General features: G+C 40.4%; 1 protein-coding gene across 2 annotated transcripts in view; it reads left to right on the top strand.

Moving 5' to 3' along the window:
• Nucleotides 1–26,480, top strand: part of slc25a21 (solute carrier family 25 member 21) — a 130,064-nt gene that overhangs the window by 63,588 nt on the left and 39,996 nt on the right. For both annotated transcript variants that reach the window (XM_049596527.1, XM_049596528.1), the window contains one exon: nt 22,311–22,359. In XM_049596527.1, coding sequence (XP_049452484.1) covers nt 22,311–22,359 — 49 coding nt within the window. The remainder of the gene's footprint in view (nt 1–22,310; nt 22,360–26,480) is intronic.

The following is a 26,480-nucleotide window of genomic DNA, read 5'->3' as shown; positions in this document are numbered from 1 at the left end:
AATAATGCCATGTTTGCTCTGGTTTATGTTGGATTTCCCTAGTTTGACCTTTTTTTCGCTGCTGCATTTTAGTCATAGAACCAGTTCGTGTCTCTTCGGGCCTCTCTGCATCTGTTCCCCTATCTGCAGATCTCTACTCTGTTTGTGTATGACTTAGAAAGCACTGATAGGCAGAGGGTAAGGCCTGTATCATGATTAAGCCTGAGTATGGTTTCCCCAGTGCTGGGTGAGCGACGTGGCACAGGGCCATCTGCCAAAACAAAAGCCGTCAGAGATGCCCTGTCACACAGTGAGCCATTAGAGCCCGCCTGCCTGCCCGCCTGCTTGCGACAATTAATTACCCCAATTCAAATAATGTTGATAAATCATAGACATAACACAAAGCTGTGCTGCTGATTGCATAATTATTGCATCAAACCGCTGGCGTATGTAACATAATCACGGTCTCTCATCAGGCTCAAACCACCGGCGTGCATCTGGAGCGGCGTTATGCAATGTTTGGAAAGAGGCGCAGCGAGCTTGCTAACAATATGTGTGAAGCTGGTGGGCTTGTGTAGGGCCTTAACTTGTCCTAGAGTCTTTTATTTAATGGGGACAAGAGAGCCTTGTTGTGTTTGAACGGGACAGACCTCCTCCCACACCCAACTTTTTTTTTTTTTTTTTTTAAAGCGCTGGAACATATTTCGACTGTGTTTAAGCAGTGATGGCTGAGTGCATTTACACTTTGGTAATGGCTTCCTGCCTTTAACTCTCCTGGCTTAGGACAAGAGTGAACCATGCGGGTACTTCCCTTTTGCTACTGCCGCAAGTCCTGCCTCTGCTGCTACTCCTGCAGCCTCGCCGCTCTTCTCTTCTCTCCCCTGCAAGCAAACGCAGTACAGAAAGGACGGACCACCCTGTCGGATTATTCACTCTCTCCTCTACTGTATCACTCCTACCATGGATAGTTTGTGGACTGAAAGATCGTATCACTCTTCAGGAATGTCCGGTGGTTTTTCAATCCCTGCATCATTTGCATTTATCTACCTTGCAGCCTTTTTCTTTACCCGCAAAGATTGTATGTTTGGAGAATGTCCCTACCGTGATGCGTCCCGAAATGTCAGCCAACAAAGGTTTTCTTCCAGTATAGGCCCACAGAAGATCCACAGCCCTGTCTGTATTTTCAACCAGCAGCTCCTGAGCCTGCAAAGTTACAACTTCTCTCACACGTCACAGCTTTCTGTGGTCCTAAATGTCTCCCAGCAGCTCGCTGTTACGACATACAGGTGTTGAGTGGCTTGTTAACAGAGCAGGTGATGCTCTTTTTGTCTTTTTAAAGGATGAGTCGCTGGCCCTCTGCCTGAATGTCCATCCAGCCTGCTCCAGACAGCAGCGAGCAATGGGGGAAGCTTCAACCTATCCATATAGACACAGGGTGTTAACAACTAATTAAAGAATTTACTGCCTCACTAAAACTCCATTATTGCTGTTCCCTCCCAATTATTGGCTCTATTATCAGCTTTTATGGACTCAGGTGAGCTTCCGGAGAAAGTTGTGCTTGTTTTGGCTGAGTGGTCAGCTCCGTCCCCATTTAAAATAATAGGATTTTGGATAACAGCTATGAAGCTTAGAGGCTATGCTCTGTGAAGATTTGTGACCAAGACAGATTATCATTTCTACAGTGACATGCTGTACTGATTGATAATTTGCATGTGTAATTTTCTTGTTACATTAAATGGAATATGCTCCTGCAGCTGCTTTTCTTCTCCGTCAGGCAGAGAGCCATCTTTTGTGTGGTTCCCACATGTGCTTTCCATCTTTCTCTCTCTCCGTTTCTTGGTCTCACCTCTTTGTGTATTAATCAATCTCTGTCTCCCCTCCGTCCACTAGGTGACAGTAACGACACAGCTCTCCCCTCTGGGGGTTGGGGATGGGACCGAGGTGTAATCTCTGTTTACACAAGGTGAATTGGCTGAAGACTATAGAGGTTATGGACTGGGTGGGTGTGTCAGCAGTGGTGGTCATGTTGTAGTGATGTGGTGACGTGGTGGTGAAGTTAATGATGGTGGTGTCTACAGTGGGAAGTCCACTTACTACCCATTTACTATTCTGCTTCACATCACTCAGCAGCATATAAAGGCTCACCATAATGGCCCATTCGTTTCACTCTGTGAAAGCTCAAAAAAGTTTCATACAACATAGAAACTTGTTACTTTTGATTTGCTGTTGAAGTCATTGTAGTGCAATGTTGTTTAATACTATTGAATATATAAAAGTGGATGTTGTTACAATATTTTTATTTCATACAAAACTGTCATTCTTGACTTGTTGATGTTTAGTTTTTTCCAGTAGGGTCAAGTTTGCATTCATACTGCTACAATTTGTCAGTGGTGGAACCTGAACATCTCAACCAGTTATAGAGTTCAGACTGAGAGGGGTCACTTCAGGTTTTTCCCCTCTCTGTTTTCCCATTTTAAAATGTTTTTTAAACAATATCCTCAATGTTACATGGCATAAATATTTCAAATATTTCAACTGATTAAAAATCAGATATGGCCATAGAGGTGAGCAATATGGCCCTAAAATGATATCACAATAATTCAGTATTTTTCCGATATTGATATTCTGGACGATATGACAAAATGGTAAAAAAAAAAAAAAAAAAATAGTTTATTGTTTAGTTAAGAAAATAAAACAAAATAATTGATATTGTTTTACAGTTTGTCTTCAAATATTCAGTAAAAACCAAAGAAAAATCATTTCTCATTTCTTTAGTTTGTGAGCAAGAACAGTAACTCAGAGTGACATTCAGATTCTGTATACAATATCAATAGTTCAACAAAATAAAATCTACCATAAATTACACATTTAAACAGCTCCCGAATACAAAAAAATGTCCCCTGGGATCTATAATCAACAGGTGATTTCCTTCTTTTAGTAAAATCCTAAATGATTGAGTTGTTTTTTTTTTCCACCTAGACCTTTATGCTCTGCCATTTCTCCTCTAATCATCACGCTGTAACAGCCTGTGACAGCCTGTTATGATACCACAACTGTCGCACATTCACTTATGTGTAGCATTTTGTCGATCCACGAGCATTGCATAGGTTTACATTACCAAAGGTTTATGACAAAATCTCTTGACCACACCGGCTCCCGTGGGCACACGGAGAGAGAGGAGAGCGAGAGACGCTGTGCTGCTGTCAGAGGAGCCGCTGAATGAGTTCCCTCTGAGTGGTAAGTCCCTAAAAGAGTCTGAGAAGTCCGGGGCTGTTAATAAAACATTCAGGACGCCACAGTTTATTCCACACTACTGAAGCTGCTCCTCTTTTTGGAACCACTGCGGAGTTAGTAATAATTTCGCTTACAGTCATGCTTGTAGTTGTCGTACGTAATAGTATGTCAGTATGTCAAAGAGGAGAAATATTGCGAGTATAACAATACAGATTTTATCATATTAAACATTATACTGGTATTAACGTGAATGAGATGATATGGCACACCCCTATTTGGTCATCATTTTTGGTATGGTGAACGGCTCTAAATACTACAATACCTGTGAGCCTTGGCTCTCGTTGCCTTGGAGAAAAAGCTGGTCAATTGTACCAAATTCAAAGCGCCTTGTTGTTGCAGTTGTGAACACAAAATGACACCATATTTACCTGAATTCACCCAAAATTGACTCAGAAATCCAAAATGAACTGTTTTAAACTATATGATTCTTAAATCAGTTTTCAAGTCATAATCTTAAATTCCTGCCTGCTATTAGCAACACTCATGGCAGAATTATTCTTGCTGAAATGCATTCTGGGATTTATAGTTGACCAGAAATGTGTATGTACACAGGCTTGTACCTTTTTTAAATCAAAGAACCAGGTATTTACTGATATATCTGGAGGAGTTTGATGCCTATCAAAGGCATAGACGCACTGAGTCATATAACATTGTCTATGGGAAAACTTAACTGGATATTTCCCTCTATGACCAGCGGCACCTGAAACAGTTCCTTCCACTTTGCAACCCTATTAGACTTGCTTTCAGTCAATCAATTTTAGGTGTCACCTACTCGAACAGCAGTATTTGGTATTTTGGTGTTAAAAATAACTTAGTTCGATGGGTGGTATGTCCTGGTCAGTTGGCTTATTGGAGCTCGTAGTTCGTTGGTTATTGTGACAGTAAATATACCCCAAGATCAGTGTTGTTACACAGGAACACATTACTGTAATCACGTTACATTTGTCAGTAACATGTTACGCTTCTATATTTAGTAACAACATTACAAATACTAATCAGCACTTATGCGTTACACTCCCTCAATCCTCATGATCAGTCTGGACACTGTGACTCTGAGAAGGAACAGGTTATCTGACAAACCATTTGAGTATGTTCTCCTTATGAGGTATAACAGCTGCTGAAGGGAGACACACTTCAAATAAGCTTGATTAGTCTACTTTACAGCCATGGTTTGGTGAGCGAGCAACTTTTATATTGTCATTATTATGTTGTAATTATTGACTCTTTTATATTGTTTTATATATTGATATAGTTTCATTTAGAAGCAGTTATAGCCTACTGCAGTGGCATCTTGATTTTTGTAATCCTTGTTTTTTGATGATATGTGGGCATGTGTATGGTTCAGTGTTATGTTACTGTTAACTGGCAATTCTGTGACAAACCTAACAATGCTAAAAAAAAATAAGCCTGACACAAAAATCTGTATATCTTTTCAGTTAATCTTTTTTAGATTTTTCAAATTAGCTCAGATACTCCACAGTCTTAACCCCTGACAACTGCAGAAGTTACCCATGGTTGGGACTTTCAGCCACACACCGTGCCCAGTTGTACTTTGGAAGTAGTATTTCCTGGTACATCTCCTTTTCTAGTAACATGAAAATACCAGAATTTCTCATGAAATTTTCAGACATGTACAAACTAGAACAGTGTGGGCCAATAACCACAAATGATGTGTAATGACCGTAATAACGTGCATTCAAACCAGCCTGGCTACATGTACACATACGCACACACACGCTATTCCGGAACAATGATAGAGAGTGAGTTCTAATGAACAGATCACACTTTGCAGTTAACGAGAAACTACGTAACACTGAGCGTTTTCCACATCAGGATATCATCACGATATCTCTTTCATCAGAAATTCAGTGTAAAAATAAACTTAACCGTGATGCAGGAAAATAAATATCACTGTTTCTCAGGTACTGTCAGGGTTGTTTGAGCTCTATGATTGATGATCGTAGAGAAGAGTTTGGTGAGGGGACGGGCTATTTGTGTTTTCTCACTGTTTTGGTTACCTGTAATCACCCTGCATCAAGGATTCCACTTAAATGGATTTAAAACACAACCTGTTTCCTGTTCTGACTGATTTTTATGTTGCAGTTCCAGTTTGAAAAACACATCTTTGCCACATTTGATTAACAGTTTAATAATGTTGCAACAGGGCGATTTATTCTCTTTTGTCAGATTCATGTAATTACAGTCTGGTAATCAAGGCATCGGTGCCAACAGCCAAGAAGCACTTCTGTGGTTTCCAGGCTGGATTTGACCTGTAGGCATGTGTGGAGGTTTGATGAAATGGCGCAGACAGGTGAGTCTTAGGGAAAGTACACAAAGCAGCTGAGGAGTGAAATAATTTGGCGCTGCAGTGTTGTCAGGTGAAAACATTTTGTGCCAGTCTTGGTGATTTTCATGTTTTTATTTGAATTAAATGAATTAATTTTAGCTGCTGATTTTATGTAGCAGGGTATCTAAAGCCACATGAGAAATCACTGTAATACTCCTGAAGTGTTTCATTAAGGACTTAGAGTGTGACATGATAGCAAATGATGATTTCAGATATTCTACTTGCTTTTTGATGTCATGTCACACTTTATTTTTTTTAAGTGCAGAGTCTGATATCTATCTCACAACACTGCTGAACCATCTCATAAAATTTCTATTTTATTGCAATACAAGAAGTGCCATAAATAGCACTTTTTTTTTTTAGCCTAAATTGCCCAATTTGGAATATAATAGACATTTTTATGGGAATCTTACAGTAATGCAAGACCCTTTGTTAGAAACTGTCAGTTGTGTGTGGAGATATCTTTCACCTACTAATGAGGACACTGTGGTGAAATTTTTGTGAATTTCTGTCCGTAGTTTGGTGGGTTTGAGGGGTGGGGTGGGGGGGGGGGGAGGGGGGTGACTAATCGCACTTGGAGGAATTTTTTTTTTTAAAAAAAAATTGGTTTTGGATTATTATGTTATGTTATATCATATGATCTTATAGTATATTATTATATATTATAATGTCTTATATTACCTCGGATTATATTATTTTATCTTAAAATTAATTAAAGCGTTAATTATCTTAAATTATTATTATTTATTTATTTTTATTTTTTTTCTCCTTCCTCTTTTTTTCCAATTTATATTTTTACTTTATTGATTTATTTATTTTTATTATATTATCTATTCCATATTGGACATCATAATACCATACCATCTGTTTTTCACACACACACACACACACACACACACACACACACACACACACACACCTATATACGTATCATTGTAACTTTATGTTGTTTTCTGTTGTTGTTTGTACTGTATGTCCACTGTTTGTACTCCACTTGGTGTAATGTATTTGTCCTCTATGTCACCTTGTCTGTTGTCACATAATTTCACCAATAAAATAAAATAAAATAAAATAAAAATTGGTTTTGGAACAGGGAAGAAACATATATCTTTTTCCAACCTCTCCAGGTAACGCGTATCATTAATACACGACGTGCCCCAGGCACAACATTTAGTTCCAAATCCATAAAACCAGCCTGAAAATGAAGGAAATCTGAAACGACTGCATTAGAGTCAGTGGAGCATAGCTGTGTTGTCAGACCCTGGTCTGAGCTGGCCCAATGCTACGTTATGATTGGCCAGTCTGTGTCAGGGGGTGGGACTTAGTGAAGAGTCAATTCACCCTAATAATGTTACTAGCATACATGGTATTCTCACCATCACCATGTAAACTGCTGTTTGGCAGTGCCATATCATGAAGTTCACTTATTTAAACTCAAAGATCACAAGGAAACAAACTTCCATGTAACAGATGTGCAGACAGAAAGCAAACAGACAGACATGCTTCCAGCTACAAAGGTTTCTTTGCAACAAGAGTTACAGTCAGTCCTCTGCGAGTTCCCTCGAAAGCTATGTTGCAGTTTACACACTGGGCACATTTTCATAGGAGGGATGCCAGAGTGATGGGGTGGCCATATTATCAGCACTCCAAGCAGTTGAAGGTTTAATGTCTTACTTAAGGGAACCTTGCCCGTCCCAAGGAGGTGAACTGGCACCTCTCCAGCTACCAGTATCTACTGCGTAACATGGTCCAGTCTGGACTTGAATCTGCCACCTCACAGTTCCCAAGCCAGGTCCTTACAGACTGAACTATTGCTGCCCCAAAAAGAATGAGGTGCCACTGACAGTTGCGTTGCACAACTTTAAACGCTAACACACAATATTATTCAGGTTGATTCCACTACTGAAGAAGTATATTTAAATGTGACTACTTTAAGGCCAGTAAATAGATTATTAAATGGTTCAGAATTTTATTCCTGGTTTATTCCAGAGGCCGTTCAGAACGAGGTTTGGTAGACATAATTTACAAGTGATCTAACCAAGCAGTTAATGTAATAAAAAAATATGACAAATCCAAATAGTTTAAATATTTTATAGATTAAGTTTTGGGTCTGTAATTAAAAGTTTTGAAGTTGGGTGTCGTTAGTGTGTCTTTGACTCCTCAGTACTACTTCAGTATAAGTAGCATGACCTCTGTATCTTCCAAAATATAGTCCCTGTCTTTTTAATTGTAATTTTACATAGAGGATTTTAAATATTGATTTGTGCGCATAATCACTAACGCCTAATATTTATTAAAATAAATGTCATACCCAGTTGCGTGTTTTTGTAGTTTTGGACCTCCTAGATATTAAGCTTAAGTTTGGGTCTCTCCTCACAGGTTACCTATGATTTAGATGCAGTTCAACTGAGGTGATTTAAACTACCTGAGAGGTCAAATCTCAGTATTTCTGAATAACACCCAAAGATTAAAGTGTAAAAGATTCTGCCCTTTAAAAAACAAAATTCTACCTGAGTAAATTTCCTTTGACCCTTTAGATTTATGTTACCACCCATTAAAGGCTCCAACCTCCAGTCTGGAAACCACTTGTTTACAGTGAACATTATTATTAAAATTCCCTGGAGGCTTTGGAGCTGCGTGTTGTGCTCATATTTGCAGACCAACATCCTTTGTTACAGGATTATAGAGTTTATTTAGATGGTTACAGGTGTCCTGCAGGAGTTGGAGACAATTTGTTTAAAAAGCGATCCTGGTGAAACACTCAGGCAGAGATGACACGGAGCACTTCCTCTCAAACATCAGTTACACCAGGTTTTGCATCCATTTTGTCCCCTTTTCTTCTCCCCCTGTCACCCGCTTCCGCGCTGCCGGCGCATGTATTTGCATCACATGGTCGTGTGTGGAAAAATGATGTGACCACAGGTGTCAAGAAAACAGTGACAGTAATGGAAGGAGGGAGGCTCCGACGCTGACAGCGCTGCACTGCCGGCACGGTCTGTCTGTCAACCTGTCGTTAACTCATCATCAGCCCGTCAGCAGGAAGCTCAGGCCCTGACCTAGGCAACAACACACACACACACACGTCACACACACCTTTAAACTTCCATCAATATCACAGAGTTCATCTCAAGTTTGACAGACGGGGACATACCCGAGCTGTCTCTGCAGGATAGCCAATGGGGAGAATTTGCCATGACACATGACTTCCAACAATAAATCTAAACCGTAGACAGCACGCTCAACTGAAAAGTCAATACATGCATTTACAAACGGGATGTAGAAGGCAATGTGTGATTGATACAGCTTCTGTTTATAGAAGTTATTTGGGAAGTGAAGAGATAGGGGAGATGTTTGCTGTTTTAGGGTGTCGGCCAACTGTTATGCAAAAAGGGCAGAAGTGTCAGGTGAAGTAAACGTATCTTCTCCTCTTATTTCTCTCTTTTCTTTGCAACTGGTGCATTGACGACCACTGACCTGTGAGCAGGACGCACTGCAGGACCTCCTTATCGTTGAGATCTTGTTCAGTTTAGCCTAGAGGAGGACTAAAAACTTGTAGAATGGTGAACTTGCGATTGTGTCCACCAACAATCACCTGTTTTTAAGACTTAAAAGGTTGGTACACAAAGTTCCTTTATAGAAATATAGCCCCTCAGTAGCCCACTACTTTTATTATTGAGCGTCACTTTGTTGTTGAAGGTTTGAAGCACCACAAACAAAATATCCATAGACTTAGTGGGGGGAACATTAAATCCTCGCAATTAAATAGTCCTCATTATTGGATACCAAATGAGTGGTAATATGTTTTCCCTTCAGTGGGGATTAGGGGTCGGGAGGGTCGGTTAACTGACACTAAAGCCGCATTACATTTAAAAACAACATTATTTCTAAACATCAGCACAAAATAAATTTAGAAATTATCTTATTTGTTTTTTAGCTTAATAAACTCAGGTTAAGATTTAATGATTTAGCTTTATACTGCTTATAATGTGGGTATATCCGCACCATGCGCCCTCTGAAGTGATAACAGATGAAACAGCAGCAGTAGCAGACGCAGGCCCACTGCTGAATACCAGGATGCTTGCACTTCTAGTCGGGGGCCCTCCGTTTAAAAAATCCCCCGCTGTCATTGGAGATGGCCTCGCTTGTTTTTCTAAGCACCCTTTGAGCTTTTTCAAGTGCAGAATTAGGGACTGTTTGGGGAGTTACCCGGGATGCTTTGGCGCTCCCAAGACAGGAAGCCTGATTGGTGATATCTGTGATTAATAGCTCTCTCTCTCTGTTTCTCTCTAACCTCCCCTCCTCCTCCTGCTCCCCAGATGTTTTGAGCCAGTGTTTTGTTTTTTAAATATGTAAATTCCTACATAATCAGTTCCTCCTCGTTATTGTTTGGTTTAGGAGATACAGTTATTTTTTCTGCACTAATTTGCTGAGAACAAATTCATCCACCTCCCACAGTAGAGCTGGGCTCGATGGGGAGCATAAATCATGTTTTGTAATGGTTGCCCACTTCCGCATTATTGACATTTTTTCACTCCTTTTTAATTTAAAGATATACAATTCAGGATTTTCTGTGTTTGGGACATTTATGAGTGTGTACCACCACAATGCTCGGGTGAAGTCAGGGTTTAATAAAAACACCCAGCATCCAAGAGACTAGGGCTGGCCCAAACTAAGAATATTCCTTGTCCACCAATAGTCGTCATTTAGGGCCATTAGTCGACTAGTCGCCCACATGTTTACAATATTAATTTAATTTAATTATTAAATGATATATTTTGGGCAACACAATGGTTTGAGTTGAAGGTGTGAGAAAGAATAGTATCAGTGACATTGTTTACACTGTGCTAGGAATGTAACGGTATGGAAAATTTGATATCTCGATTACAGTGACCAAATTATCACGGTAAACGATAATATAGCAATATTTTTTAAGTGCTGTAAAATGTCCAAAAAATAGATACATTGAAATAACTTCACTAAATCTTGTAACTTCCTTATCATACTAAAATGTTAACAGCCAAAATCTTATATTAAAATGAAACTTTCACATTAAAGGGGCAAGGGATTGGCACAGCAACAGAAAAATTTATTTTAAATGAACAAAATATGTAAACAAATTACAGGAACAAAGCTTATTTGTCTGGTGCATTTTAACAGTCAGCAAAATATGTAAACTATTTATATATTATTTAATTATTAGCACGAGAGGAAAAATATATATATATAAAACAAAACAATGCAAGAGTAGAACAAAAAACATACAATATACAGAATAGATATCACAAATGTGCAGGAGAAACCAAAAAAAAACCTAAGGGCAATGGTCATCATTACACAGAATAATTCACACATTAGAAGTGTGCATGTGAGTGAGAGGAATGCCTGTATGAGAAAAGGAGTCCTCTCGTGTGTGTGTGTGTGTGTGTGTGTGTGTGTGTGTGTGTTAGGTCAAGACTGTGAGCAGTGGATTTAATTAACCTTATAAAACCAAGAGCCCCCATTAAGGCTCTCAGTTAAAGGTTAACACAGCAGTGTTTTATGTTGTTTCCTTGAGCTTATGTCGAGAAAGCATAACTGGCCGTCTATATCGATTCTAGCTTGCCATACATTAACCATAATCATAGTGATTCAATCATAGTTGATATCAATTAGCGTTACGTTACGTCAGTTTATATTCTGTCAGTTCCACTCAGTGTTTTCAGCTCCGTTTCATTTTGAAACACTTAGCAACATAGCTGCTAATACGGCTATTAGCTACTCAGCTAGTATTAGCTCCTAAGTGTCTTAAACGAAAACGGAAAACCTAGTCGCCGTTTAGGAGGACATATACGGCTCAAATGTCCCGTATACGTCGAGAGTTACACATTATGACAATCTCAGTAAAACCAAAGTCCCTCACACAATAACTGACGTTTGCATAGCATAACTTGCATTGGTTGTAAAGCTGTGGATCATGGTCACGGAGGTGAGCCAGCAGATTTGTAGTGTTGCTACCCTTCGCAGCAACTTTCTTTCTGCATGTTCTGCACACAGGATAGTTGTCCTCCACCAGCTGTCCCTCGGCATTCTTCAGAAACCCAAAGTACGCCCAGACCTCAGATTTTGTGCGTTTAGTGCCTCAGACCTCAGATTTTGTGCGTTTCTGCGGTCGGCTTTTACTTTCACTTTTGCTGGTGAGCATATTTACATAGAGTAACAGACAATCCTGCATAGTCTAGCTTTAATTGCCTTCTAATATACAGGCTTCACAGGCGTTTCCTTTGCTACGACCCCCCTGTTCCCATGAGGTGATTACATGTTCTTATGATGGATTACTTGTGCCATTATTGTATCAAAATGGTTTATACTCCATTTCAGTTTTAATGTGATCAGTTTAGAAGTGTTACGCCGCCTGTTTGCTTTAAAAACAGGTTTGGCTCCAAGGCAGTATTTCAGTGCTACGCTGTGCCCCACTTGGTAGTAACTATAGTTTATTAGCCTCACCTATAAGCAGACAGGCCTCATGTTATTTGGTACCTTTTTATGTTACGTTTATTTCACCTACTTCCTTGATTCGCCTTGTTTGTGCCAAACGCAAGTGTTCTCTTACAAATGCAGTATGGATTTATTGCCATCTGTCACAATAAGTTTATATTTGCATAAACTAACACATAAATATGCCATGAAAATGTAGTCAGGCAAACTCTAATTGTTTGCCATGAAAGATAAACATGGCTAACATCAGCACTACCTATGTTAATGTTTGCGTAGTGGTAGGTCGGCCTTGTTTAAAAGAGATTTGAAAGACTGGAGGTGAAAATATGCTCTTTGCAATCAGAATAAAACATTATTTATTTCTTTATTGTTTAATTCTTGTTCATTGTCTATATGGTAACTCCCAAGAGTTAATTTACCTGTGCGTCTTTGTATTCATCACTGCATTTATCGGCATGCCATTCTTCATCATTTCACCTCTAATTTTGCCTGAGCGTTAAAAGAACCTGTGATTAATCAGAGTTTCGATACACAGCACCCGGCCCAGTCGCTGATGGATATCGCATTGGCTTTGTTACCACAGATGACAAATTACGAGGGAGCAGCAGCTCGCTGGGTTTGTTTAGCATTCCTGATCCGATGTGTTTTGAAAAGTATTAATGGAGGACATGGAGGCATGACGTATCACCTGCAGGTTCAGTCAGGAGCTCTTGTCAAAACTGGAGCGGGCCTGTGAGGTGAAGCTCCGTCAACATGACACTTGTATGCCTCATCTCACGCCTTGAAACACCAGGACGAGCTGTGATTTTCTGCTTTGGTTCTCAATGAACCAAGAAATGTATTGTGTAGGAAGATGTTTTGAAAACAATTAGCAATATGTTTGTTCATTCAGTTGTTTGTTTTCTTGTCGTCGGTTTTGTTAAACAAGGACCAAAGTATATATAATTATGTTATATTTATCACTTGTTTCCAACTCTTCATATGTCATGTTTTAATGAAAATCGTCCATTAATTTATGAGAGTCATTAATAGACTGTTATTAGCATATTTAAGAAAGTAGCGTGTAAGCAATCATTAGGGACTGTAGCATTTACCGGGTCAAGTAAGCGTGTGAAATGAGTGGCCAGTATGTCTCTCATGTATTAGTCCGTTTAACTGGGGGAGCTGTGCTTCCTGTGGCAGTGACCTTCTCCCTGTGGCTGCTGGGAATTACAGTCATTCAGTGTGTGTCTCGGCATGATGGATGACACCTGCACCCGTTGAGCAATCGCTCCCTGGCGCACTATTGTTTTTCTTTCTCACTTTTGCGTGGGAGCAAACTGTGTGCATTCCCGAGCCAAAACCAACTCAGATAATCATCTCATCTGCGTGATGTATGATCTTCTCTCTTTGGAAGACAAGTTATCGGACGACCTGGAATGTCTTGCCAATATGTCGGCGGTGGCAGTACTCGTGTTACCAGTAAGGCTACTTGTTGGGACTGTCCCAGAGACCTACAGCAAAAATCAACCCCAGCTGAATAAGGGATGATGCAGCACTTTTTAACACCCAGCCCCATTGTTTCTGCCATATGGTCTTCTTAGCAGATACCAGAAACAAAAGCCAAATTCCATGGCCGTTAAAACACTGCACATGACGTCAGCTCTGTGCAATAAGAAAACCAGGCGTTGAATCAAAACTATATGTATGTACAGTAAAAAAAAATCTCGCTGTATCCTTGTAGCTCTTTTGTTTCCTCTGTGCAGCTTTACACTGTGTCTTGGCACTGTTTGCATCTGTGGCAAATAGCAGCCTTGTAGTGTATATTTCAGAGTGTGTCTTAATGGCTGCGTTCCACACACTCCTTTGCCATTAGCACTTGTGCCTAACTGAGTGTTTCTGCGTGTCTGCAAGGCGCTGGGTGACGAGCCCTGTCACTACCATTGTGGTTCAGGAACAAAAGAACCTTCAAATAATGGAATCTCCCAATATGTCAGTCACTGATGCGTAGCAAAGCCATAAACGTCAACCAGATGGCAGGTCACTGTAATATTACGCCCCTCCTCGCAGCTGGAGGAGGTGGGTGCCTGCAGGAGAGGCCGGAGCCTGTGAGGGGAAGGCTGAGCAGCTTAGCAACTCCGTAGCATCATTTGCCCTCACCGTGCTCAGCGACTGTGCATCAGAGGCTATAGAGGGGTGTGAAGTGCTCCCGAGAGTGTGTGGGTTCACTTCTGCAGCACTCTATGATTAAGCAGTAGTATGTGCTGACAGCTGGAGTAGAGGAGCGTGATGCACTGGGGCACAGAGGAGTGAGAAGCTGCTACTCAGTGGTGTCGAGGAAATTAGATATTTGGTGTCTTAAGGCCTTGACGCGGAGACCGGGACATGTTTCCACCGGAGCTGAATCCACATAATGACAATTATATTTCCTGGAACAAAAAAAAAAAATCATCTCCCTAACATACTGATAATTAATCACTTTACTAAGAAGAGTCTCAGTAGATCAAAATGCACTGCAGTCACAGGTCGCATCTTTTGTGGAGCTGTCATCAGCTGATGATGATAGGTGCAACACCCTCTTTTTTTGTAGTTTGATTGACAAGGCACACAAAAGCATTTGTTCTGTCTTGGCGTTCACGCTTTCATGACTGGAAAAACTTTCACTGTTGCTCTTGTCACCTCGTCATATACAGCACTGAGAACCTTTGTGACTGGGAGTTGTCAGAATGCATTCTGGGACATGAAGGAAATCACTGAATGAAGTGGAAACAGGATTAAAAAAAATTTCACTTCATCACAAAATCACACATTTGTTGAACAATACCTAAGAGTGTCTGAGGGTAATTATATCTCTGATGCTAGAATACGCAGTCAGGAAGTGCACAAAATCATATTTTCACAACATTTCTGGAACTCAGTGCTAAAGGTGTTGACACAAAAAGCCAAAGTCAGGTCTTGGTTTATGTCAAGCTGTCGGTGAGCATCCGAGCCCAAGTTTTTGTGGTGTGCCCCGCACTGTTGGCAGTTGGTTATCTGCTTTTTTCGGCCAATTGAGTATGCTGAATCAGCATCGGAGCCCATTGTTGAATGAAATCACTGTGATTAGCAGTTAAGCTCAGTTCATGAGAAGAGAAACGGAGGGAGGAAAGCAAACAAACGACTGAAGTCAAAAGGATGTGAGATTGAAACAAACTTATTATTTGAGGTAAGATTTGTTTTTGTTTTCAGTCATTGAGCCCTTCAGCAGAAACAGTTCATAATTGCTTGTCTTACTTGTCGCTGGAGCACAATAAATATCCTTTGTTCTTTTTTAAGCGAACTAGCTTACAGGCTAACTAGCCTCTTGAATCCATCCTGTCGTTCTTCCAATTTCCCTTTTTGAATGATGAATACAGACTACTGCCACCTGCTGGTATGGAGAGTTGTTTCCTCTCGCACAGGTGCAGAACGTACATGCCAGTTGGCCGTTGGCTGTAGCCTTTGTGGTGTGTTCAAGTGCATTTTTTTTGGGAGAGAGACAGGTGACTTGAGGCGACGAAACACTTGGCCTTTGTCTGCACTAGTTCTTTGAATTAGTTTGGTGTGTCTGGGTCTTTAAGATCATGTTGCTGGATTTTCCTGTGGTGTGAGGTATGTTGAGGGTTTTTTTACTTCCTGTGATCTGCTCAGAAATACATCCTGGACTGAGGTAATACAAAGAATCACCGGCAGTTCTAAGGATCTCAGAAGGTTTTAATAAAATACCAAATGGGGTTCAAATCAGACTTTACTCACCTCAAACTCACGCTGTAACATGGACAGTCCATGTTCTCTAAATTTTTTTCTTTGTGAATTTTCTGTAAATAACGCGCTAAAAGTTAAGTGACAGGAAGTACCTACAATGTTTGTTTGTTAGACACTTTGAACTGTCGTAATGTGCCAATTCTTTGGCTTTCTCTCGAGAAAGCCCTCAAATGTCAAATCCTGTGTTTAGAGTCTCTAACAGCCTCCCTTCCCATTGTCTGCCATGTTTGTTTACTCTAAAGTCACGTATGATTGTGAGAGATTTGTGAGATATCTGTTTTTTAAAATTGGGACTCTATTATATGTTGATATTTGTGGGGTCTCTAACATTTTCAACACCTGCTAAGATGTGAAAAATCTCTTAGTGTGGGCCAGGCTTTAGTTGGTCTATTTGACTAACCCACTGCTTTAACAACACAGAAATTAACCAATTTAACATGGGTGAAACAGGAGCTTTACTACATGTCATGCAGAGGTCAATTACGGCTATGGTGGCACACTTTCTCTTCTCTTAGTTTTTCTTCCAACATCTACAGCCTGTCACCACATCTGCCATCAGCTGTTTTTAACGTGTCTCGTCTGCGAGGTCGTTACACAAATGCTTAAAAAAACGCAACCTTGTTTTGCATTCACGCTTGTCATCACTTAATCCGTCTTCACCTGCCATCTTGGAGATACCACAGGCATTAGTAACTGATGTTAATCTCACATTCAAATACACTGGCCCATAGTGTGCTTAGACACCACTACTGACAGCCTGAGAACGGACCTGAACACACTGAACTAATCACTGTATGTGAATGGCACAGTTGGGCAGGCCTGTTAATTAGTAAAAAAGTGTTAACTACTGTTACCGCTCTGAGTTAACGAAGCATTTGCTAACCTGTATCCTTTAGAGTTCCTGTAATATGAGGTTTACGACGAGGCCCAAAATCTAGTGTGAATCATTTTAAGTGAAGTACACAGGTGCTGCGGTCACCTGCAGGTACATTAACCATTAGCAGTGCACTCTTTTGGTTATTAATGAAAATAATGTTTAATTTATTTTATCTTGTTGATGTTTGTTAGTTTGTTGATGACGAAAATGGAGACACACGACTTCCACCATGATAATCTTGGATGAGTCACTAATATGTTTACTACTCCTGCTGCTGTTTCTAGTCCTACCCATCTGTGCATCTACAATGGTATTCCCTATATAACTTTCCAGATTCGAACCTATTTTTAACTTTGGCAGTTTACAAATGTGAGAGACATATACCATACGTGTAAAAAGAAAATTTGGCAGCTTTTAGCTACAGTATAAGTATTTATTAATGCCAAACTCGTACGCTGTATTTACATTATTGCTGAAAAACAGATTTTTGTGTGCCCCACCATTATCATACATGTAGCTTGTAGTGACAATCCCGACCAACGTTCATTTAGCTAATGGCTGAAGGCCTACTATGTGTGCTGTGATCAAAGATGGAGGACAATTGATAAATATTTGTAAATGTCACTATACAATAAATCATGATCTTATTGCGATCAAGCTGGAAACAATAGTGATTTAATAATGTTGATAGCCAAGTGGCAATCTTTCTGGAGCTGAAAAATAAAGTCAACGCAGAAGTGTCAAAAATGCTGTTCCTTGAATGGCCACTAGAGGCCCCATAGAGCCCCATGTTAAAGTGCTGAACATGTTTAGAGCCATGTACATAAATGGTTTTGGTCTCTTTTGCTAATTTTCCCAGTTCATGACAACTGTACTGGTGTGAACCCCAGGGTGGTGGAGCCTCTCTGTGCGGAGTTTGCATGTTCTCCCGTGTCAGCGTGGGTTCTCTCGGGGTACTCCCGCTTCCTCCCACAGAGCAAAGACATGCAGGTTAACTGGTGACTCTAAATTGTCCGTAGGTGTGAATGTGAGTGTGAATGGTTGTCTGTCTCTATGTGTCAGCCCTGTGATAGTCTGGTGACCTGTCCAGGGTGTACCCTGCCTCTCGCCCAATGTCAGCTGGGATAGGCTCCAGCCCTCTCCGCGATCCCTAACAGGATAAGCGGTTACAGAAAAATGAACTAACAGCAGCTCTGCACATTGCTATATGCAATGATGTTAGGAAACTAATTACAGTAATTCAAGTACTTTTCTTAAGTACAGTTTTAGTGTACTTCAATTGAGCATTTCCAATTTAAGATATTTTATCTTACTTTATATTTTACTCCATCACATTCGCATTTGAAGGCTTTAGTTACCTCAGCTGACTACAACATTACTAGTGATGTTATAGTAATAATAATCAGATGATGCATTATATGATACAGCAGTATTACAATGAGACCGGCCTGTCTGCTGCCTTATGAGTACTTTCACTTTTGATACTTTAATTGTTTGGTTTTTTTTTAATTTATTTTTTTGCAAATACTACAAATGTACTTTTACTTCAGTACAATTTATTTTGAATCCAGGACTTTTACAGTGTGATATTGCTACTGTCATGTTAGAAAAAGATCTAAATCATTTTTCCACCACTGAATATTTGCCATTAATTAAACTAGTTCCCACAGACTCCCTCTGTATGAAGCAGAGCGGGACATGCAGTGCAAGAACTTTATTTTTCTACTATAAAGTTTGCAGGAGCGTTTTGTAGAACTGGATCTTTTTCTGGGTCTTCTCTTTGTTTTTACTTCCCACTTGCCGTCCAAGTGTTGTGTTTGCATGAGATTACAGAAGCTCTGCCTTTCTCTCAGACTTTGCTCTCCCACCACTCCATCACCTGTTGGAGCATGTTCGGTCACTTCCCTGCATCTTTGTGTTTGCACAGGCTGATCAAGCAGGTTTGGTTTCATCATGTAATCCGATTACCTGCTGAAAGATTTGATGCGCCTCATGTTCACTGCAGGCCTATTAATAGCAGGGCCAAAAAATTATCCATCCAGAGCAGTCCTGTATTTACCTTTTCAGTGCAGTATCATTAACAACCGTAGTCAGGTCAACTGAGCCGTGACAGATGGAATTTTGTTTGACTCTTGCCCGCCGGTAGCTTGGTTCAATAGTTCCTCCCAATTGTACATTAAGATGCAACTGTAGACAAAGTAATTTTTTCCTGTGCTATTTTACTTGATAATTACTTCCCTGGAAAAACCCCAGAAGACACACTCTTTTATAGACAATATGTTTAATTGAGCAAATTAGAAAGAGTCCATATTGCACAGCAGCTGTGTACACACACAGTGGAATCCGCACGGCACCAGAAGAGGGATGCAGTGAGAATTGTGAGTTTAAAAAAAAAACTTGATTGAGTCAGAAGGCCTCCGTGCCAAAGCAGTGGCTTTTCAACACAGATGCACATAGTTAGCGTGTGTGTGAAACCTCAGAGTCCCTCGCTGATCAACCCGGCTGCATTGATTCTCCAGCTGCTGGCACGCTGCTGATGTTACTGGGTTTACATGGATGACATGGTTGGTGGCTTCAGCCCTTCAAAATGCAGAGAATTATAGTCACTCGCAGGAATTTTGGAAAGAAGTCTCATTGGATCACTCATTCAGACCCATGTTCTTGCTGAATGTACAAGGCTCAAAACACCAGGAATTACTGAAGTAGTTGGCATTTAAATTAGGCAGAGTGATAATCAGCGTGATGATAAGGTTCTGCTAGAAGGCTGGCGGGCGCTGGCAGTAAATGTCTGTCAAAACAATTTGGTATCAAGCAACAAGAAGAGCATTTACAACACTTTTACTTTAAAAAACTGCTTCTCATGAACAAACTCTCACTGACTTTTGCTCCAGTCAGCAGTCAGGCAGCTTTCTTGTCAGATTTTTTTTCGTTCAACTGTCACACTTGACATGAAAGATCAGATTTATGTTGCCTTCTGATCCTGCAGGGCTTAAACAGATATGTACAGTTCAGTTGTACAAGTTCATCTGGGGTCCTCATGGTAGATTTGACTGGTGCACAGTAGGGCTGCACAATTATTGCAGATATTATATTATGTTATATAGTACAAGGATGAATGAGACAGTTGGGTCTTGCCATTGTGCGTAGGTGTTCTAATATTTCTACATGTTTGTGTGCTGCTTTCTCCCTTGTAGAAGAGATTGTTGATCTCAAAGGGACTTACTTGGTTAAATATGGGTTAATTACGCATAAATAAAATAGATATCTTAACATGGCTGAGTGCAATATCCAAATCTCAGGGGCTGCAATTTTTTCATGAAGGTTAAATGTGTCACAGCGTGATATTACATGAAGCATTGTGTTGCTACAGAGATTGTCCAGTCTGCAAATATTATTCTAGATGTAAGGGAACATGCATGTTTAGTACTGACTCCGGCAAAAATCACATTTTCAGGAAAAATAAAATATGAAAATCACCATTTCCACTTAAACCGCAACTCATATCACAATCTTAATATCTGTCAAAATATTCATAATATCAATTTTTCTGCATATTGTGCAGCCCTAGTTTAGTTTATTTTAATTTGGTTTGGTTTAGTTTAGTTTAGGGATGCACCGAATATTCGGTAACTGAATATATTCGGCCGAATATTGCAAAAAAAACACACATTCGGTATTCGGTGGAATAAGTTAAAAGCAAGGCTGAATAATAGGGGCGTGTTTTGATAACGCAATCATACAGCATGCAGTGACAGGCGGAGTAAAATGTCAGCAGTGTGGCGATCCACCCGTCACCGCACTCGCATTTGCGACTAAAAATAGTTTTGAGCGAGCAAAATAGGCTTAAATCATTCAGCACGCTGTGCGAGCAGCCTACAGATTTCAACCACCAGCAGTAACGAAAGGTGAATCCCATCGGTTGTGGTTTGAACGGGGGTCACAGACACAGACAGTAACTTAATGTATTCCTGTCAAATATGGCGGCCATCGGCTTACCGGCGACAGACAAGTCGGCTCCAATAATATCCTCTTCTTGGCGTCATGGCTGCCCAAAAGTACCTGAACAGCCAAGCCAGCCGAACACAGGTATGTGATGTGTCAGAGGAGGAACGAGCCGTTCTCGACCCACAAACCTCACCGCACTTTAGGGACTGTTCTTTACTTATGAAGGAACCGTCAGGGGAGGAGGGTGGCTGGTTGATTCTTATTTTATTTATTTATTTTATTTTGATCCCCCCTATGTTCATCACTGATTGATGCTGTTTTTGAAGTATGATTAAGTCAGTAAGTAATTTATTCCATTGAAATATCATTGAGGTATTATAGAAAAGTGATTTATCTTTTTATAAATGACAAAAGGCACATCTGCCTCATTTTCGCTGTGGTATCCTGATACTACTCAGAACCATGATATTTTCATTGGTATCGTACAGTGGGTCCCAATATTGGTACCCTGACAACACTAATCTGGAGGGCGTTCATATGCAAAAACTAATGAAAAACTAAACAACAATATTTGGTATTCGGTACTCGGTATTCGGCCAAGCGTTTAATATTATTCGGCTTCGGCCAGAAATTTTCATTTCGGTGCATCCCTAGTTTAGTTGCACATACATGTATAGAAAATACAGGAAAAATAAATTAAAAGTTAAAACACTGTGCAGGGTGAAAGGTTAAGGGCCAAAAATGGCTTATGAAGATATCTCCCCCATTGAATAACTGCAATCATACATAAAAAGAAAAACCCTAGTAAAGTCTGAGTATACAGCAACAATGTAATGTGCATACTTTAAAAAGAACAATGTTACAAAGACATTTCAGACCGATGAGACGTCTATAGCTGCACACGATTATTTTCATCATCGTTTGATCTAGCAATTATTTCATTGCTTGCATTATAGTTTTAAATCCCTCATATTGACCAACTGTGCAAAATATATATTCACTTAATAGTGATTTAAGCCAGAGAAATGCACCAATCATCACATTGTGATGCTTGAAATTAAATCATCATCATACGATAGCTGACAGGTTCCGAGATTGAACCAATGTGTTACTCATCTTTTGCTCATGAACTTTCTGTCTGCCACTTAAACATGATTGGGCAAAACTACTCAGACTTCAAACAGAAACCAGAATGCTTACGATAACAAAATCTTGTTCAGGTTTCTACAGAGTCTGCATACATATGCAGATATCTGTTCATAGATATCATTCTGTGCGATCTTCTCTATTCGGCTGTTATTATAGACATGTCTGAACTCACTGTCTTTTCTGTGATGCCATGAACATGTGATGTTGTATGGGTTATGGGAAATGGTTGTTATGAAAGGCCACAATCCGATTTTTAATTTTTCAGTTGTTGTTTTTTTGTGTGTTATTGCTGTTATTGTGTAAATTTATGGAGTGCAACAGTCAAGTGGGCTTTTGAAAAAGGTCTTCTTTCTTCTGAGCCCTGAACTAAATTGAAGTTCCAGTTCAGTTTGGCACTTTGTAGTTTAACAAACTTTGTTGTATCACCACTAGTGTGTTCACAACATCAGAAAGTGACTTACTCTGACTGTTTCTACCTTTCAGGTCTGGTAGAGATCTGCTTGATGCATCCCCTCGATGTAGTGAAGACAAGGTAAGCCTCCTATTCAACCTGTCCAACTCACACATGAAGTCATATTTTGTGTAACTTAAGCTAACGTATAAGCTACTCCCAAGACAGCAATTTTTAGTCCACATCTGCCTTGAATCCTCTTGGTGGGTATTTGGGTCTGTGTAGTGAAGTGCCGAGCATACCAGGCCTTTTTTTTTCCCCCAGCTGGGCAGCCCTGCAGTCATGCTCCAAACCAATGGGCACCGATGCCAAGAGCCTTTTATGGAAAATGATGAAATGCGTCATTTACCCATTCATCCCCCACACAATGTTAACTTTAGATGTTTGGAAATCACTCACATTTTTTAACCTTATTACTTCTTTTTTTTTTTTGGTATGGCCTGTGGTTCTTGTCAAAAACAGGGACTTACAGGATAAGTCGGATGCCACTAAATGCACTCACTGTGTCTAACAGCTTGTTTTTCCTCATCGTCTCCTGTTCTGTTTGTGCGTTACGCAAGAGTGGCAGCAGTCTCGAGCTGTTGAGTGATCAGGAGCCTCACACCACAGTGTTTCAGCCGGCCATAAACAGGTCGTGGGCTACTACTAAAGCTTTATAGTCTTTCACAGGCCTAGCCAAGACCTCTGGCTTCGCTCCTAGCCCCCCTGCCCCATTCACTACTTGTCAGTAAATTGTGCTGCTTTTTTTGTCATTTACGGCAGCACTTTCTTGGTAAATAAATTGCTCGGTGTGCCTTTTAAAAAAGTGAGATGGTTGCACTTTGAAGGCAGTGCCACCACCAGAACACAGAGGAGGAAACGTGGGGATAAAAGCCAGGGGTGAGCGGTGTTGTATTAGTCGATATTTGATACTTTGAAGGCACGCAGTGTGATTTATGGTCACGTGTTGAAGCTATGGGGGTTTATTACAGGTAAGTCTTGAGCTCTGCCTGTCCGTCCTCAAGCGGGGTCAGGGTTAAAAGTGCACTCACTATTTTCTTTGTAATGCTCTTCCTTAAAAAGTGGTAAAAGCTGCTCTTAAACAGGACAGGTTTATCTGTTTGTTTTCTGTTTGTGTCGCCATGTGTTTATGTTGATAGGCGTTCTGTTGCTGAGAATGAGCAAATTGATTCCTTTCGGTCTTGGCTGTGGGATTGTTTTTTGTTCTTTTTACAAAATGAACAAACAGAATAGTCTTTGTAATTGTGAACTTCAAATGATGTCAAGTGGGAGGTTGCGGCTTTTACTGAATGACACACTGAAACTAGTGATACAGATATGCATACGTTCTGTACATGCACGTTCTCACACTTTACATCCACACATGAATTCATAAACCGAGCATACATACCAGCTAATTGGGACACTGAGGGAGCTGAAATCCATTAGCAGGACCCTTGGAGCCGAGAGTCAGACACAGACACACCTCCACTGGGTCTGTCTCTCTCTCTCTCTCTCTCTCTCTCTCTCTCTCTCGTTCAGGCATGGCTCTTATTAGGCACCGACTCCTGCTTTAATGTCCACCAGTCCAAATTGAACGGCAACTGGAGTAAATTTACTTTTTTCCACCAACTCAGAATCAAAGGGATTTTTTTCTCCTTTCTTTCTACCCCTTTTTTTTGCATGGTAAACTGGGCTAAATATGTACCTGCCTGGGAGCTGGTGTTTACCTATTTTCCAAATGAGGGTTTATCTTTCTCCTCTTTCTCTTAGGGGAGGAGATGTAGGATTAGCTGCAGCCGTTGGTATAAAAGCACTGCATCAGTGGCCAAATACTGCTGTTATGAATAATAAAATTTAAAAAGAAAATGCCGGGAGCAGTTGGCAGCTTTTTCTTTTAAATAAATACTGATTCACCCTCCGAGACAACTGCTTTGGCAGATAAATGAATAGCTGTGTTCCACACATTTGAAAAACAGGCGACATTTAGCTTCTAACATGACTGATAGCACAAATGAGATATTTTTAAAGCCGAGTAGGAAAGCTCATAACAAAATTAACTCAGGATATCTGTTAAGAATGCTGATGGGTAAAATGCTATTTGGTAATGATAGAAAGTATTTGACTCGACCACACTGGACTGTGCTTCAGATGTTGGACGTAAAAGTGAAAGTCCTGTCAGATGATTCACTTTGTGCCTTTGTTGTTGCAAGTTTACTCCCCGTTGCGTGCTCACTGACCAATAGAAGCATGACCCCTGTTACTCACCTTTGCTAACAAGTACATCTATCTTACATCTAAGGGACTCCTGCAGAGCCCACCTTCCATCAATGTGATTTACTACCTCTTTCATCGTTGTGAAGGAGTTGAACATGTACAAATTTATATTGGCCATTTGGAGATAAGCATGTGTACGACACAAACAGGCTGGAGGAGGTTCAGTGTCACACATAAGACTTCCTTTACTGGACAAATGGCTATTAAAAATACTTCACCCGCAAAATAACATTTTGTTTATCTAATACTCACCATGTGTTGCCTGGAATCTCTGAAGAAAACTTTGTTTGTCTTGCATACCATCATGATAAACGGAGAATCCAAAAAAGGTGAACATTCTATGTGAATTGAAGTAAACAGGTACACATTTAACAACAGCAAAACTACAACAAAACATCTGTTTACAAACTCTCACATAACTCATGCAGTGTAATCCACGTCAGTCGTATGCTCAGTACTTCCTACACACATGCATTTTTCCTAAAACCTTACTATTGAAAACACCTTCACCCACAAAAAAACCCTGAGTGTGCATGAGCAAGCACATGCCCAGGCATGCTACTTGGCCGTGCATGAGACTGTTTATACTGAGTTTCAAATCTCAACATTTTAGCCAAAATGCGTGTGTGTGTGGGAAGTACTGAGCATATGACTGAATGAATGAGACCTGGATTATACTGCAGGTGTTGCGTGAGAGTTTGCAAACAGATGTTTTTTGATATAGTTTTGCTCTTGTTAAACGCAGTTCCTGTTGACTTTAATCCACAAAGAATGTTCGCCTTTTTTGGGTTCAGTATACAAGTGGTTGTTTTATGGGTGAAGTATTCTTTGGCTAGCATCAGTTGTGGTATGAACTGACCGTACCACAAGTAGGACTGCAACTTATGAGTGTTTTCTCTATGATCAATGGCTTGTTAGATAGAGGGCTATAGATATAGGGCTGGGCGATATGGCAAAAAATATTAGCACGATAATTTTCCCAGTATTGATAGATATTTATCACAATATATAATTTGATAAAGCTTTGAGATTGAAAAGTATCCTGATAATGTCAGACACCTGAAGAAACCAAATTATTTTCCAGCTTCCCACAGACCTTGATGTAAAGCTGGGGCAGAGCAGTTTGAGAAAAATATTTCCTCCCCGGGAGCTCGTACCTGCAGTCTAGCACTTCACTTCTTGAACCCGTCTTTCTACGCGGTGCTCATGGCACCATGTATTTGGCTAGAAAGCATGACACTGCGTCTGTTACATTTCTGTTATAGTTCCTTTTCGATCGTTTTCATGCCCTCAGTCAGTTCGTTTACATGCAGCTTGAGAAAATCAAATTATTGGCTTAGTCCGACTTATCTAGGTGAACACACCTAGATAATTCGATTGAAAATGCAGCTATTGCCTCATGTATCCACTTAATCCGACTGGATTCGGACTCGGCCTTCTGTGCATGCATCACTTTTTCTTTTGCAGGCTTTCACCCGGAAGAAGAAGGAGATGACATAGCAGCACTGCAGTAACTCCCGGAAAAACAAACAAACAAACAAACACCATGGTGATCGAGAAGCAGAAGACACACTTCTGGACGGACAAGGAAACTACATTCATGCTCCGACAGCTAGCGTCGTTAGCTTCCTCTTTGGGTTACCCAGGACTAGTTCAATATGCATCATATTAAAAAGGACACAGCGCCGCCTATCGAGGCAGAGTCAGACGTATTTGGTCAGAAATTCAATTTTCTCTTCTGCATGCTCAGACAAGACAAGAAGTCCGACTTGAATGATGAGCCAAGCTATGAGCTTCGCTCAACCACTGCGTGCATGTTAACGTACAGAGTATAGTCACTGGGATGCCACTTTTTCAGGTTATGGAAAAGATTTGTTGTGTTTCCCGTCCTGGTTAGCACCAACCGACGACATATTTTGCAGACCACCTCTGTCTGTGCGTCGTCA

This window comes from Epinephelus fuscoguttatus, linkage group LG14, assembly GCF_011397635.1.
Source record: "Epinephelus fuscoguttatus linkage group LG14, E.fuscoguttatus.final_Chr_v1".
Lineage (NCBI taxonomy): Eukaryota > Metazoa > Chordata > Actinopteri > Perciformes > Serranidae > Epinephelus > Epinephelus fuscoguttatus.
Note: the sequence above shows the minus strand (reverse complement) of the source record. Positions and strands in the feature narration are given on the sequence as shown.